The sequence below is a fragment of the Mustela putorius genome, unplaced genomic scaffold (assembly GCF_011764305.1).
Source record: "Mustela putorius furo isolate JIRA1106 unplaced genomic scaffold, ASM1176430v1.1 tig00003974_pilon_pilon_pilon, whole genome shotgun sequence".
Lineage (NCBI taxonomy): Eukaryota > Metazoa > Chordata > Mammalia > Carnivora > Mustelidae > Mustela > Mustela putorius.
This window is the reverse complement of record NW_025422117.1, coordinates 441,967-458,394: the sequence shown is the minus strand read 5'-3', so window position 1 is coordinate 458,394 and position 16,428 is coordinate 441,967. Positions and strand designations below refer to the sequence as shown.

At 40.5% G+C, this 16,428-nt stretch overlaps 1 protein-coding gene across 1 annotated transcript in view; it reads left to right on the top strand.

Moving 5' to 3' along the window:
- Nucleotides 1–16,428, top strand: part of DNAJC3 (DnaJ heat shock protein family (Hsp40) member C3) — a 63,139-nt gene that overhangs the window by 27,663 nt on the left and 19,048 nt on the right. The window contains exons 5-7 of the mRNA XM_004746132.3: nt 11,884–12,036; nt 13,493–13,674; nt 14,112–14,231. Of these exons, the coding sequence (XP_004746189.1) occupies nt 11,884–12,036; nt 13,493–13,674; nt 14,112–14,231 (455 nt within the window). The remainder of the gene's footprint in view (nt 1–11,883; nt 12,037–13,492; nt 13,675–14,111; nt 14,232–16,428) is intronic.

The following is a 16,428-nucleotide window of genomic DNA, read 5'->3' as shown; positions in this document are numbered from 1 at the left end:
TTTGCTTTGTTTTGCATGAGGATCTAGAGAGGTCACCTGAACTATTCTAAAACTTCTTGGGAAACCCTTCATTTGATTTAAAAGGAAAAATGAGACATTTTTAAAAGGGAATTTTATAATTACCCATATGGTTATTTTATATATGTAAAGTGTTTTGGATTTGTTGGGGGATGGCATGTAATTGTAAAATGTAATTGAAAATTACATTACATGTAATTGAAAAATGATTTAGAGGGACGACCAATGTCTTTATGTCCTCATATGCAGGTTTTAAGACCTGCATTTTTATTCTGTCTGGATTTGTTTCTGGAGTGGTCTAGAAAGAGCATACATACAGTGGACCTTTGACCAACAGGGGTTTGAACTCATGGGTCCACTTCTATGTGGACTGTGTAAATATTGTAAACATATTTTTTCTTCCTTATGATTTTCTTAATGAAATCTTCTTTTCTCTAGCTTACTTTATTGTAAGAATACAGTAGGTAATACATATACAAAAATATGTTAATTGACTATTTGTTAACGATAAGGCTTCTGGTCAGTAGTAGACTACTAGTAGTTAAGTTTTGGTGGAGTCAAGTTATACGTGGATTTGACTGGGTGGGAGGGGCCGGTTCCCCAGCCCTGTGTTGTTCGAGGGGCAACTGTATAAACCTTACTTTTTCATTATTTGCATTTTTGTAGTTTGTAAAAATGCTTAGTTATGATAACCACTATGAAAATAAAACTGAAATTTCTAATATTTTCTTAACCTTTGTCACAATGCTCAGTCATATGCAGAGAAATCCAAAAAACTTTAGACTTAATGTATTAAAATCTAATCGGTAGTTCTCTCATGGTCTCAGTAAAACTGGGTGTTCCTTTATGTTTACCTGATTTTCCTTACTATCTGGGAAGAAGCTTGAGGACAGGTGGTGGGGAGGCCATGGTGTTAGGGTTGCCTTTCCCCAGCCCCGTTCTTGTACACAGAAAGTGTTGTGAGAAATTTGTTGAATGGATTGATGAATGATAAAGCGTAAAAATGGATTTCCTTCTTTCTAACAGATGGTTAAATCTATTACTTAGAATTTTTTTCCAATCACAATATTAGTGTAGCCTTTTAGAAATAACACAATTTAGAATAAAAGCTTTAGCAAAAATTAATTCTTGTTAGGTAATGGGTGTATCCTTTTGGAAAAGTGAGTTATTGGAACTCTTGGTATGTCTTGATTAATGTCTTTTCTGTGATTGATATTAAAACCTCTCAGAAACAAGAAGGGGAACTTTCGTGACACCACTTTTAGATTGTTTTCTAACAGTCATAACTTCTGCTAGTGTGTTCTTAAAACCAGGCTCGCTATTACAGGATTCGTGACATTCTGCACATGAGACTGTGCAGCTGTACTGAATGATTTTTTTTTAGCTCAAATTTTTATTGAGATAATTGTAGATTCACATACAGTTGTAATTAATGATACAGAGAGGTCTTGTGTACCCTTTACCAAGTACCTACTTTCCCCCAGTGATAATGTCTCGTAAGCCTGCAGTACTGTGTTACAGCCAGGATACTGACATTGATACAGTCTACATGTCTATTTGGATTTCCTCAGTACTAGTAGTAGTGGTCACTTCTGTGTGTGTGTGTGTAATTCGATACCCTTTTTCTTTATACCCAGTTCATACTGAGCGCTTCTCTTGCCAGAAGGCTCCTTCCTGTTGCCCCTTTATAACCACACCCACTTCCCTCACGTACTGTTCCGGCCTCTCATCCATAACTTTGGGCAGCCACTAGTTTGTGAGTCGTTTCTTAAATTGTGACATTTCAACAATATTGCATACATGGACTTAAACACTGTATAAACTTTTGGCATTGACTTTTTTACTCAGTAGAATTCCCTGAAGATTCATCCAGATTGCTGTGTGTATCACTTTGCTTATTTACATGTTTGACTTGTCTGTTCATCATTCGATGGACCTTTCGGTTGTTTCCACTTTGTAAGTAATACCAATAAAACTGCTACGAACATTCTTTTTTTTTTTTTTTTTTTTTTTTGCTACAAAAATTCTTGTACATTTAGTGTGAACAGAAGTTTTCATTTTCCTGGGATAAATGCCTCAAAGTGCAGTGTCTGGGTTGTATCATAATTGCCTGTTTAGTTCTAGAAGGAACTTCCAAATGGCTTCTTAGAGTGACTGTGCCATTTTATGTTCCTCTGTGTCCTTGCCAGTATGTGGTTTTGTCACTATTTTTTATTTTAGTCATTCAGAGAACTTTATAGTGACCGCTCATTGTTTTTTTTTAGTTTATGACTGTTTTTTTTAGTTTATATTTCCCTAATGTTTAATGATCTTTTCTTGGGCTTATTTGGCATCCTTTTTGGTGTAAAGCTGGTTCGTCTTTTGCCCATGTTCTAATTGGATTGTTTACTTTTTCACGCTTGTGTTTTGGGAGTTCTTTATGTATTTTAAATACTTTATCACATGTGTGGTCTGCAGATGTGCTCGCCCAGACCATGGCTTGTCTTTTCCTCTTCACAGGGTATGTCAGAGAGTGAAAATTTTTAATTTTAATTTTGATGATGTCCAGTTTATTGGTTTTCTGTTTTCTCCTATGTATAGTGTTTTTGGTGTCATGTCTGAGAACTATTCACCAGTCCCTAGCTTCCAAAGATTTTCTCCTGTGTTTTTTTTTTAATTAAGTTAAATTTTATTTAATTTTGAGAGAGGAGGGCAGAGGCAGAGTGAGAGAGAGCGAGAGAGGAATCCCAAACCCAGGTGGCTCCGTTGGTTAAGTGGCTGCCTTTAGCTCAGGTCACAATCCCAGGGTCCTGGGATCGAACCCCACATTAGGCTCCCTGCTCAGCAGGAAGCCTGCTTCTCCCTCTCTTCCCTGTTTACACTCTGGTTCTTGCTAACTCTGTCTCTTTCTCAAATAGATGCAATATTACAAAAGTAAAGTCTGATATCATAAAATAGATGATTTCTGGGTCTGGTTTAAAAAAGACAAATTTTGTGTTTGTATTTTATCTTTACCAATCAAAGAATTCTTATACTTTTTTAGAGATTTGTGAATATAGATGATATATAATAACTTTTTGCTTTATGTGTTTTTAGTTACATGGGTTTTTTGTGGTATTTAAGAGAATTTACCAGCCTATTAGATACAGAAAGATTTAATCTTACTAATAAAGTGCTATGTGTACAACCAGGTGGGGATACTTAGCTGCGTTTTACGTAATGGAACGGAAGTTTGAATATGCTTAATCTCTTTTTGGGCTGCAGTGCAAATCTTGTTCTTTGTTACGTGTACAGGTTACTCTGCTGCTGGAGGGTCTCCTGTAAATAAGCATCACCTCAGGTCCCCACCGGCTATCCTGATCCTACATAGTATCTTACGTGGTTTGGTTTGTCTTTGAGCTGTCACTGCTGTCACCAGCACATGTGGTCACTTGTAGTTCAGTGACCATTGGTGCATCTTATTTGCAAGGCAGATTGGTAGATGTTAGAGGGTTGCTGATGAAGAAAACTAGTCTCTGCCTTTGGGAAGATTATACTAGGGTAAGAAATAATCGGCAAATGTGATAACGTATGACTGAAGTGTTGTGATTGAGCCCTGCAGGCACAGGCGGAATGGTCACCTCACTTAACCAGGATTTGGGCGTCTGGTCAAGAAGAGCTTTCTTAAAGGAGGGGATGTACTAGAAATCTGAATATTAAGAGGGTGAATGAGTCTGTGTTAGCAGAGTGGCTGGGAGGGCATCCTCGCAGAAGGTGAACATGCTTGTTGCTTACGAAAATGACCTCGAGTTGAAACCCAGTTTTCCCAACACCATTTGTTGAAGTGACTGTCTTTTCCCCATTGGACTTCTTCTTCTTCTTCTTTTTTTTTAAGATTTTCTTTATTTATTTGACAGACAGAGATCACAAGTAGGCAGAGAGGCAGGCAGAGAGAGGGGAAGGGAAGCAGGCTCCCTGCCGATCACAGAGCCTGATGTGATGCGGGGCTCGATCCCAGGACCCTGAGATCATGATCCGAGCCGAAGGCAGAGGCTTTAACCCACTGAGCCGCCCAGGCACACCCCCCCTCCATTGGACTTCTTTTATGCTTTGTTGAAGATTAATTGACCATATGATTGTCGGTGTATTTCTGGATTTTTATGTCCTGTTCCCTTGATCTGTGTGTCTGTGTTTATGCCATTACCATACTGGCTTGATTACTACAGCTTTGTAATATAATTTGAAGTCTGGAATTGTGATGTTTCCAGCTTTGCTTTTCTTTTTCAAGATTGCTTTGGCTATTCGTGGTCTTCTGTGTTGGCCTTGTTGTTGAGATGCTCTTATGATGTCCTGTTGGACATGTCAGGTAGACAGCTTGCACCTTCGGCATCATTGTACACGTAAGAGGGAACAGTTAGGAATGCAGGCTCTGGAAGTGACTTTGAGCTAGACAGTCCTCCTGTTTGTAAAAGGGAGATAATCCAAAATGTCCGTTACGTTTCTTTGGTTTGGCTTAAATAGTGCCTGAAATATAGAAAGCTCTTAGTAAATATTTTCTCCTGTCATGATTGGTTTTCATCATTACCATCATCCAAAGCAAGACTTCTGGCAAGTTCATTCAATTTCTTTATCTAAAAATCATTCAATTTCTTTATCTAAAATTAGAGACCGTACAACCTACCTCATAGGTAACAGTATTAACTGAAAAAGAAAAATGGGCATGCGATGTAGGCATTAAGACATATATCCTGTTCCTCAGCAGTTTACCCTTTAGTTGGAAGAAATAAGCCCTACGTGTGAGAAAAGCTAGTAGTACAGAGATATTTATAAGAAGTGACATATAAGCTTGTCTAGATAACAAGATCAGATCAAGAATGACACATGACTAGAATTTGGGAAACCCACCCCACTTTTCTCCTGATCAGCTGTGTGATGTTTGGCGAGTTACCATTTGTGAGACTCAGTATTTTCATTTACAAAGTGGGAGTTGGTTGGGCAAGATGATTTCTTTGATTACTTCCTTGTTAAAAGAGTTTCTTAAGTGATTTAAACATTTAGAGAGAAGCGAAGGCGACTTTAGTATGGAACAGTTGGGGAAGCTTCGCGGGATGAGACTTGAGAAGGGTGTTGGCTTGATGAAAACTGAGGGAACGAAAGAGTTTCGGAATCTCGAGGATATCTTTTTTGTGTGTTATACAATTGTGAAAATTTAGCTATAGCCTCACATTTTCATGTTTCATTTCTGGTAGGTTTTATTTATGAATGTAACAAATCTTTGAGTTTCTATACTGCTAGGTTCAGTGACACTCTGGCTCATTTACCTCCTGATGCTGAATCCCTTTGGGGCAGCAATTCGGAGGATTGTTCTTAGGATCCCATTATACTGGTAAATACTGAGGACTCCGAAGAGCTTTGGTTTGTATCAGTATTCACAGTATTAGGAGTTAATTTTAGAAATTAAAAAAATATTTACTAATCTAAAAGTAACAAACCCATTATATGTTAATACAGATTTTTTTGCATGCAACCTAACTATATTTTCAAAAACAACAAATATTTAATAATAAGACCACTTATTTACATTTTTGCAAATCTCTTTAATATCTGGCTTATTGAAGACAATCAGGTTCCCAGATCTTATTTATATTTTTGTTGAAGTGTTACTGAAGAAAAGGTGGCTCACACATTTAAGTGGTTGGAAAACGAAGAATGTTTTAATAGTCATTTTATATAGTTTTGCAGATTCTTTGATGTCATAGCAACCTCCAGGAGTTGTCACTGGTTAGTTACAGTGTGGACTCTGCAATCTCATGAGTGAACTTTTAGGACTCTGTCATAATGAAATCCATTGGTTTATGCTGTACTTCGAATGTGTTATCTTTTATCTGTATATACTGTGTCCCCACTGACCTCTGAAAGGGTAGTAGGGACTCCCAGGTGTCCCTGGATCACCCTCTGATCGCTGCTGTTGGGTTTATACCAAAGAACATAATTGCAGCTTTGAAAGTTATGGGCATTTTTAACCTGGCCAGACAGTTAGACACTTTCCTGTAAAGTGGTTATCCAAATGTACATTCCCACCAGCGACGGAGGGGGGTTCCGTGTGCCCCATATCTTCAGCAACACTTGGTATGAACATTGTCGTTTTTGCTGGTTTGGTTGGTATAGGAAATGCAACTTGATGTCTCTTGTCTCTATTTCTATTAGGTTCTGTTTCTCCAGCTGTTTGTTTTCTGTCCGCCTGCCCTTCTCTTCCTTCCCTCCTACAACTGACTTGGATTTTTCTTCCTTATTCTGTTCTTTCTGTACTGTCATGCCACTGTGTCTTTTTCTTTTAGTCGTTACTCAGGAATTTTAACATGCTTGCTTTTAATAAGGTTTACAGGTAATCACTATTTTTAGCTTCCTCTAGAAAATTACAAGTACCTTAGAACACTTTAACTCAAATCACTCCCCCCTTGACTTGGATACAATTGCTTTTCAAAAATTAGTTGGTATTATTTTTGTATAGTTCCCTTAACAAAGACTGCAGAAACAATTTGTGAAGGTGAATTTTAGAAGTCATTGGGGAATGTTGCAACATACCTCAAATATTACATATTTTTCTATGTTATCAATTAGTATCAAATGAAAAATGTAAATTTGTGCTACTTACCTCTTAATACCATAATTAAATTTAATAGGGTTGGAAAGATTAATTTCTTGAGCAACAAGCAGTTTGGTGACTATATTTTCTGCCAGAATCTAATTTTATTTTGACCTTGAGTCAAATTAAGGTTTTATTATTCTGGGACTTTTTTTTTTTTTTTTAAAGAATTTTATTTATTTGACAGAGAGAGATCTCAAGTAGGCAGAGAGGCAGGCAGAGAGAGAGGAAGAAGCAGGCTCCCCACTGAGCAGAGAGCCCGATGTGGGGCTGGATCCCAGGACCCTGAGATCATGACCTGAGCCGAAGGCAGAGGCTTTAACCCACTGAGCCACCCAGGCACCCCCTATTCTGGGACTTTTTAAAAAGATTTTATCTATTTATTTGAGAGAGAGAGGGAGTGCACGGGGTGGAGAAGGGGGGTGGAGGAACAGAGGGAGAGGGACAAGCAGACTCTGCAGGCGGGGCTCAGTCTCACGACCCTGAGATCACACCTGAGCCAAAACCATTAGAGTCAGATGCTCAACCGACTGAGCCACTCAGGTGCTATTCTGGGACTTTAATTATGCTAACTTTCATAGAGGACACCCAGTTTAAGTTGGCTGATATTAATGCAATGGGAAATGAATAAGCATTTAAAGTATTGCATTCTGTCCTCATTGTCAATTTATATACTACAGAAAGTTCAGAAAAGGAGCTTGGAATTTTTATTAGCATTTTTTTTGAGTACTTGCTGTGTGTTGCATAAAGTATCTTTTTAATTTCTCAGTGACTGTTCCTCAGGGTGTAAGCATTATAGATGTAGGAAATGTTAGGGCTCGGACGGAGGCAGTGGCCAAGAGAGAATTCTTGAGACATCTTCGGTCCAAAAAAGGTGGTTATTATTAAAGCATGGCCCTTGGGCAGAAAGAGCTGTGTTGGGTTGTGATGGGTGACTGACCATACACTGTGAGGTCGGGAAAGGGTTAGGGACGGTTTCCCGGACCTTGAGGGGCTTGCCGTTGTGAGGGGCTTGCCGTTGTGAGGAAGAAGTCATTTATAACTGTCTAATCACATCTTAGTCATGAGACCCTTCAGATATGTATGGTGAGCCATATGCTTGCTAATATGTATCTTGGCAGGGAGCGGGGTTTGGGTAGGGATAAAAGAGGTTTCCAAAGGGATTTTTATATGTTAAAGTAGACTCACAGCATCCTGGGCATTGGGCTAAGATTGCCTTTTGCCCTTAGCAAAGTATTTTCCTTGAGTTCCTAGAGGAAAGTCACTCTGCCTGTTTCAGGGACTGGCCAGTGGGCTATAAGTGGGAAGGAAATTGAATTTTTTCCTTTTGCCTTTGTTTCCTACATCATTATTATCCCCCTTTGTTTTATTTTATTTATTTATTTTTTTTACTTTTTTTTTTAAATTTTATTTGACAGAGAAGAGACAGCCAGAGAGGGAATACAAGTGGGGAGTGGGAGAGGGAGAAGCAGGCCTCCCGCTGAGCCAGGAGCCTGATGTGGGGCTTGATCCCAGGTCCCTGGATCACGACCGGAACTGAGGGCAGATGCCTAAAAACGGAGCCACTCAGGCGCCCCTCCCCCTTTGTTTTGGTGAAGAAAATGTAAATAATATATGGATAATAAGTGATAAAGTAACGGTTTGGGAATAGGTGGGGTTTTTTTTTTTTCCCCATTTAGACTTTATTTTAAAACATTAATAATATAAAATCTCTTGGGCAATATTCATAATCTGGCCATTGAAAAAATGGTAAAACTACTCTATTATCTATTGCTGCTTAACAAATTACTCAAAGTTAACAGCTTAAAGCAACACACAGCTCATGGGGTCAGGAACCGGGGCAGGTTTAGCCGCGTCCTCTGCTTCAGGGTCTCTCACAGGCCACCGTCAGGCATCAGGTGACCTTGCTGTATTATCTGAAGGTTTGGCCGGTGAAAGAACTGCTTCCAGACCCCTCTCATAGTTGGCAGGATTTAATTCCTCTTGGGCTGATAGACTTGAGGCCTCTGTTTTTTTTCCCCGAGTTGGCTGGAGGCTTCCGTTGGTTCTTTCCTTCGTGGGCCTCCCCGCGAAGCATCGCACAGCATGGCGGCTTGCTTCGTTCGAGAGTGAGTGCTAGCCAGAGGGAGTCACCGGCTTTGTACCTAACCGAGGAAGTGACATCCTGTCACCTCTGTCATATTCTGCGTGTTAAAAGGAGTTCCTACTCCATCCTAGGGGAGGGGGTCCCACAAAGGTATGAGTTCCAGGAGGTGGGGGTCTTTTGGGGTCATCTTAGAAGTCTGTCTGCCACAATTATCAACCCTTGTTCTCATTCAAAGTCCCAGAAATAGCGGTGTATTTAGATGACAGAGCAGCGCGCCCCTTTTAACCACCCCCACCCCATAGCTACTATGGGTGATGGAGTAAGTGATAAGAAATATCGTCATTGGTCTCCCATCCAAGTACTAACCAGGCCCGACCCTGCTTAGCTTCCGAGATCAGACGAGATCGGGCGCGTTCAGGGTGGTATGGCCATAGAGGAATCTGGATGAAGGATATACAGGAATTTTCCTTACTATCTTCATAACTCTTCTGTAAAATTATTCCAAAATAAAAAGGTTTTTTTCAATGTTAAAAAAAAAAAGAAATATCGTCATTGGGAGAGGTTTGTCTGAGAGGGTTAGAAATATGAAACACAGAAGAAGGGTTATGGAGGAGCGTGAAGAGGGAGGGAAATGCTAACAGAGACCACCAGGCTCCACCCGCACATACCCCGGGAGGAGTCCCCAGCCAGCGGGAAGAGTGAGCATGTTCATCCCATTCAGCTTACTTTGAAACCCCCCAGGGTTAGAAGTCCTTAGTTTGTTTCTCAAACTCCTTTCCTGCCTCCTTGCAAGAGGAGGCTCCCCCCCTCCTCTGAGAGGCCTGGAGGACCCCCGCTCACTGGACTCCCTCCTGCCCGTTCCCACTGGGCACTGAGCGCGGCTGAGCCCTCCATGCTCAGCCTCAAGCTCTAGGGCTTCTGCTGCTCTCACCTTCCAACAAGGAAAATCATGTGGTAGACATTAGACTCTATGAAGTTTGAGGGAAAAAAAAAAAAAAAAAGAATGTAAATTCCATCCAGGAGAGGCAGTCTCTGTGTAAGGCCATGGCATGCTAATCTACGGCTGTTTTATCATCCTCACGTTTTTCCCGAGCACTTCTGGCAGAGCACGCTGGAAGAAGGATGTATGTGTATCAGTCACTTTGCTCTGGGTAAAAGTCACTTATTAACTTGTTTCCTATATGTACACTACCGTCCCCTAGGATATCCTGTTCAGAAGTTGGAATTGGATAGCAGTATTCCAAAAATCAAAGTACTCAAAAATTCAAAAATACAGAAAAGGATATCCTATTCCAGATATCCTATGCCAAAAGGGGCAGCAGTGTACGTATAGGAAACAAGTTAATAAATTACTTTTACCCAGAGCAAAGTGATACACATCTTTCTTCCAGTGTGATCTGCCGGAAGTGTTCAGGACCGTCCTGAGAATGATAAAACAGACGTAGATTAGCATGTCATGGCCTTACAGCGACTCCCTTCAACTGGGTAGTTCGGTCCTGCAGGGACAGTCCTCCTCTGAGCAAGCTGAGGTGGTTAATTTCTAGTTACCTCTGAATACTTGGGAGTTCTGTCTGTTCCGTCAAAAGCCAATGGTTAAACAGACAAAACAATACCTAAGGTATCCAAAAAGCAAAATGGAGACATATAGAACCTCTACTCAGAAATAGTATTCTTGAGGTTTCACATCTGGAGTGTTCTTTACCAGGTAGCTGGTGGTGGGTGTTTTTACCTAAAAGAGGGAGCAGTATGATTGGTCAGTTGAAAGAGAGACATTTCTAGAAATAATCTACCATTGGGTGCACCTCACCCCAGATTGGATCCTATCAACTACAATTCCCATCTTAGTAAGAATGTTCGATTTCAGGAATTATTACATATAAACTAGGAAAAATCAGGGAAAATGTTCCCCCCACTTGCCCAAGTCAGAGCTTTTTAATGTAGGCACTCAGTTTTTCTAAGCCATTAAGCTTAAGATTTTCCATTTCGAGGAAGAAATTGTTGAGTTGCTTTTTCTGAGGCCAGGCTGGGAGTAGGAATGAACTATAAGCAGACACAAGGGGTCTTAAAATATTGACAGAAATGGTCTAAAACTGGGGTAGTGGGTACATACTTGCTAAATATGTTAAAAGTCAGAACTGTGCACTCAAAACAGATGAATTCTGTTGTATGGATTATACCTTGATAAGGTTATTTATTTATTTGACACAGATCACAAGTAAGCAGTGAGGCAGGCAGAGAGAAGTGGAAGCAGGCTCCCCGCTGAGCAGAGAGCCCAGTGTGGGGCTCGATCCCAGGACCCTGAGATCATGACCTGAGCTGAAGGCAGAGGTTTTAATCCACTGGGCCACCCAGGCACCCCGATAAGGTTATTTAAAAAGAGAAAATGTGTAGACCTCTTAAAACTCTTGAGTCTTTTAATAAAAGGTGTTATTCTCTCATTTTTCCCCATAATTTTTTTCTCATTACACCATAGCCTCTCTGGTATCAAATCTTCATCCTATAACCTCTTAAAAAAACATGCCCTCTCCTCAGTTTCCCTGGTTTTCATTATTTTGGTAAAATTATTTTATACTTAAAAATACACAATTAGGGGGCACCTGGTTGGCTCAGTGGGTTAAGCCTCTGCCTTCGCTCAGGTCCTGGTCCCAGGGTTCTGGGATTGAGCCCCACGTCGGGCTCTCTGCTCAGCGGGGAGCCTGCTTCCTCCTCTCTCTCTCTGCCTGCCTCTCTGCTTGCTTGTGGTCTCTTTCTGTCAAATGGATGAATAGAATCTTTAAAAAAAAAAAAAATACTCATTTAGGAAGTAGAGCTGGAAGGCAGGATACACAGGACGCCCATGAGCGCGCAGAGCCGTACGGAGAGGGAGGCGAGTGCTCGCTGTCCTTCCTTCCTCTCTGTCCTGTCATATTCCCCAATGTGTTTGCTTCCTGGTAAGGTTCGGGGACCCAGGCCTGTGACCCCCACCGTCCAGCTTGCGTCTGTGTCCTGTCCCGAGTGGGGGTGACTTTCCCTCCCGCTTGTCAGCCCCGGGGCACGTGCTCCGATGGGCCAGCGTGGCCGGTGTCTCTTCCCTTCGCCTCCGGTGAACTTGGTGTAAAATGGTCAGATCGGGTGTGTACTGCGGGAATTAGGTTTAAGAGATTAAACATTTCTCATTAATTTCTCGTTCTGATAGCTCAAATCTAGCCCAAGTGAGAGCGAAGAAAAGGAAGCCCAGCTGCAGCTTGGGAAGTCTGACGAGATGCAGCGTTTGCGTTCCCAAGCGCTGGACGCCTTCGAGAGCGCGGACTACGGCGCGGCTATAACCTTCCTTGATAAGATTTTAGAGGTGAGTTTCCCGGGCGGTGCGGCTGCCAGGCCTGGCGCCGACTGCTTTGCACGGTAAGGCACATTTATAGACTTGGACACGTTATGCATTACAAGAAACCAAGATAGGGATAGAATCAGGTGGGTCTTCGGGCTTTTAGCTCTGAAGTGAAAAGCTGGTGTTGGTACAGAGCAGAATGTGGGCTGAGGTTTTCAGTAAATGTGCTGGAGGTGCCGCCGAGGGGGCGTTACGTATCGTTATATATCACTTGCTTTGGTATTTCTGTCTCATTTTACATTCTGTGTTGGGGGGAGAGAGCTTGAGAGGTTCGATAATGGGATTAAAGATGAAAGAATTGGTTGAAGGAAAAGGAAGAATCACGTTTGTGGCCAAGAGGAGTGGTTAGAATGGGAAGCTTCTAGGGAAGCAGCAGATGAAGGGTTGACAAGATCCGGAGTTCTAGATGGGAAACCCGAGTCTGTAGTCTTCTCGCCGCTGACGGGCTGAATGGCAGAGGGTTTCAAGGAGGAAGTCGACTAAAACCCTCCAGTAGAAGCAAGCATAATTCATGTGTATTTATCATTTTCGTAGCACCTTGGGATGTATGTGGATTCGGTGCTTCTTTGATGATTTTGTAGAGGAGATCACGTGGTGTGGTCCAGCAGAATTTGTGTTTTATTATAGCATTTTAATGCTTTATTAAGAAGATACAAAGTTAAAATTTTTTACCTTCCAATAGTTAGACTATCCATTTTGACCTAGTTTATTACTCAAGATATTTTCTTAATGTACGGTATTGATTTTGATATCTTAATACATGTGAAAATTTGATATGACTTTAGAAAGAACAACTCAGAAGTATATAAAAGATACTTCACCAGGCTTTTTTGTTGGACTTTTGGGCTTAAGTTTTGAAGAATACTAGTCCGTTGATGAATATCGTCGACTTCTTCATGAAGTAGAAATGGTGAAGCCTCAACCTTCCCACATTGTTTCCCCTCTTTTCTTTCTTTTTGTGATACGAGGGTTTAATTTCAAAGAGATAACAATTTATAAAAGAGAATTCTATTTAGTTATTAGTAGAACAGAAATATTTTACAGATGTAGAACCTAGATTTTATTTTTTGAGACTAGATTATAGAATATTCTTTTCAAAATCAGATATGCTTCACTGGGAACAACCTTTTAATAGTAATGCCATGTATTCTTACTTTCAGAGTTTTAAAATTATATAATTGAAGGAAGTAGGAAAGGGGCCTCATTAGTATATGCAGGATATTCCTTCCCCCATTTAAGATGTCCTTGGAGAAATTATTTTGTCACATCTAAATTGTATCAGACTTTTTAGTACTATTTATAATACAGAAATCACATTACGCGAAGGTGGTTTCACGTCAATAAATATGCAGGCAAAATGTGTGGGAGGGAGTGTGTGTAGTTTGCTGTTCTGTAAAGTCTAATTCTCTTGTTTCTCAAGGTTTGTGTTTGGGATGCAGAACTACGGGAACTTCGAGCTGAATGTTTCATTAAAGAAGGGGAACCTAGGAAAGCGATAAGTGACTTAAAAGCTGCATCAAAATTGAAGAATGATAATACTGAGGCTTTTTATAAAATTAGCACATTGTACTATCAACTAGGAGACCATGAACTGTCTCTCAGGTCAGTTCCAGTGACACGCACATCTCATCTTTTTCTTGTTGGCAGTAAGATAATCATCCCATTTTCTTTTTAATTTTAAGTTAAAACTGTGGTTAAGGCTGTTTTTATGTTCTTCATTTATATATTTTGTGTTATCCCTAAGTTACTCTATTTCCACATAGTTTATTTTCATGAGCTGTGCGTATGAAAGTAGAGATACTATATTTGCAGAAGCAAAGTGGGGTGTTTCATGTATAACCTACTTAAGTCATTTTAATTTGAATTAATACATGCATGTGCGAGAATGCCATATGTAAAAGTGTAGGGTGAATTGTTCAGTCTGTGTGTTTTGTTTAATTATTACCAAAAAAATATTGTGATTTCTGTATTTGGTATGGAAAACTACTCATTGCTTATTTTGACTTGGAGTACTTTCTTCTTTTTAAATACATGAGCAGTGAAGTTCGTGAATGTCTAAAACTTGACCAGGATCATAAAAGGTGTTTTGCACACTATAAGCAAGTGAAGAAACTGAATAAGCTGATCGAGTCAGCCGAAGAGCTCATCAGAGATGGCAGGTAAGAATACGCTGTTTTTCACTCTGCGGCCTCCCTTGTATGTCTTTTCTGGGCACAGAAGAACAGTTGAACTGCTTGCTCTTTTACTTGTTAGTCCTTGAGGATAGAATATCCTAGAAAGCACTGGGCCTTGGCAAAACTACTACAACTCTACATTTTTTTAATATAGCAGAATTTAAATAATAGTAACTGCATAGTATTCTTACCAGCAGTTTTACTTATATTTCACCAAATATTTATTGAACATGTCCTGTGTCAGGTACTGACAATGTACAGGGGGTGTAGAAATGAATATGACATGGTTTTTGGTCTTAAGCTTCTAGATTAGGGTGGGAGACAGACATATAAATTGACTATTAAAAAATAATGTGGTACCTAGAGTGATAGAGATGTCTACAGAGTATATAGAGATTTTCTTGTGGTATAGGATTCTGGGTTAACAGTCCTTTTGTTACAGCACCTGAAAAATATTGTACCACTTTTTTGTGGCCTCCATGGTTTCTGAAGAGGAATCCACTGTCATTCTAATGGTCTTCTCCCTAAAAATAAGGCATTTTCCTCTGATTGCTTTCAATATTTTTTTTATTTTTTAAGATTTTATTTATTGACAGAGAGAGGCACAACGAGAGAGGGAACACAAACAGGGGGCATGGGAGAGAGAGGAGGAAGCAGGCTTCCCACGGAGCAGGGATCCCCATGTGGGGCTCGATCCCAGGGTCCTGGCATCATGACCTGAGTTGAAGGCAGACGCTTAACCGAGTGAGCCAATATTTTTTTTTGTTTCTTTTATATATTTTGTGCCCCTCAAGATTTTTTTTTTCTTGAGTATCCAGAAATTTAATTGTGATGTATCTTGGTGTGGATATCTTTGTTTTTATCTTATTTGGAGTTTACTTAGCTTCTAGAATATGTAGGTTTGTGTCTTGTCAAATTTGGGAAGTTTCAGCTATTATTTCTTGAAGTACTTTTTCAGGCTTCTCGTTTCCATCTTAGATTCTATTGACATAAATGTTAGCTCTTCTGTGATAGCGCCTCAGCTCTCTGAGGCACTCCTCATTTTTCTTAGCTCACGTTCTTTCTGATCAGATTTGGTCACTTTTTATCATTCCAGTTCACGGATTCTTTTCTCTGTCACCTCTGTTCTACTGTTGAAGCACATTCAATGAACTTGTTTTTTGGGTTTTTCTATTTTTCAGTTCTAATAAACAAATTCCATGTGATTATTCTTGTATCTCTTCCGTTACTTTGCCAGGGCCGTCTGTTGCTTTCATTTGCTTTAAGCATGTTTGTTTGTCACTGCTGCCATTTCCATGGCTGCTTTAAGATCTTTATCAGATAATTCTAACATCTCTGTCCTTTTGGGGTCTTTTCTCATTCAGTCTGGGATCTTGTTTCTTGGTAGGCTGAATTGTTTTTAATTGAAACCTGGACACTTTGATTTTGTAAGACTGTTTTTTTAAATTTAAATCTTCTGTTTTGGCTGTATTTTTCTGACGCTGTTCCAGCGAAGCAAGGGTGGGCATTGCGTTGTTACTGTCAGGGAGGCAGACGTTTCCCAGTTGGCCTTTGTTGATACTTGAGGTGTGGGGCTTCTCTATTGCTTGGAGCAGGTGAGAGTTTCGGGAATTATTTCCAGTATGGAGGAAAGTCCTGGCTCCCTACTTGGCCTTCCCTGTTCCACCTTGGTACAGGTGTGGGCACACCTCGTCACAGCCTCGGCAGGACGTTGAGGCTGTCCACTTGACCTGCTGGCTTTAGAAGGGGTGGGGCTTTACTTTCTTTTGGTGGTGTTTGGCCGTTCTAGAGCCAAAGTTTCCCATCTTGCTAGGCTTCCCTTCCCAGGTCTTTTGACTTGAGAGAGCAGGCTCTTGCTGGGTTTTGATTTTATTGTCTGCATCCATTAGCATTTCTGGGTTGCTGGCTGCTTCAGCTCCAAGTCTGGGGTATAGGAAGCAAAAAGAAAAAAAAAAAATCCAGGAAGTTTACCATATTATGTTTCCCTCAGGTCCCAAGGTTCCTTGGTGTTTTTTTTTTTTTTTTTGTTTGTTTGTTTTTAAGATTTTATTTATTCATTTGACAGAAAGAGAGATCACAAGCAGGCAGACAGAGAGAGAGGGGGAAGCAGGCTCCCTGCCAAGCAGAGAGCCCAATGCAGGGCTCGATCCCAGGACCCTGAGATCATGACCTGAGACGACTG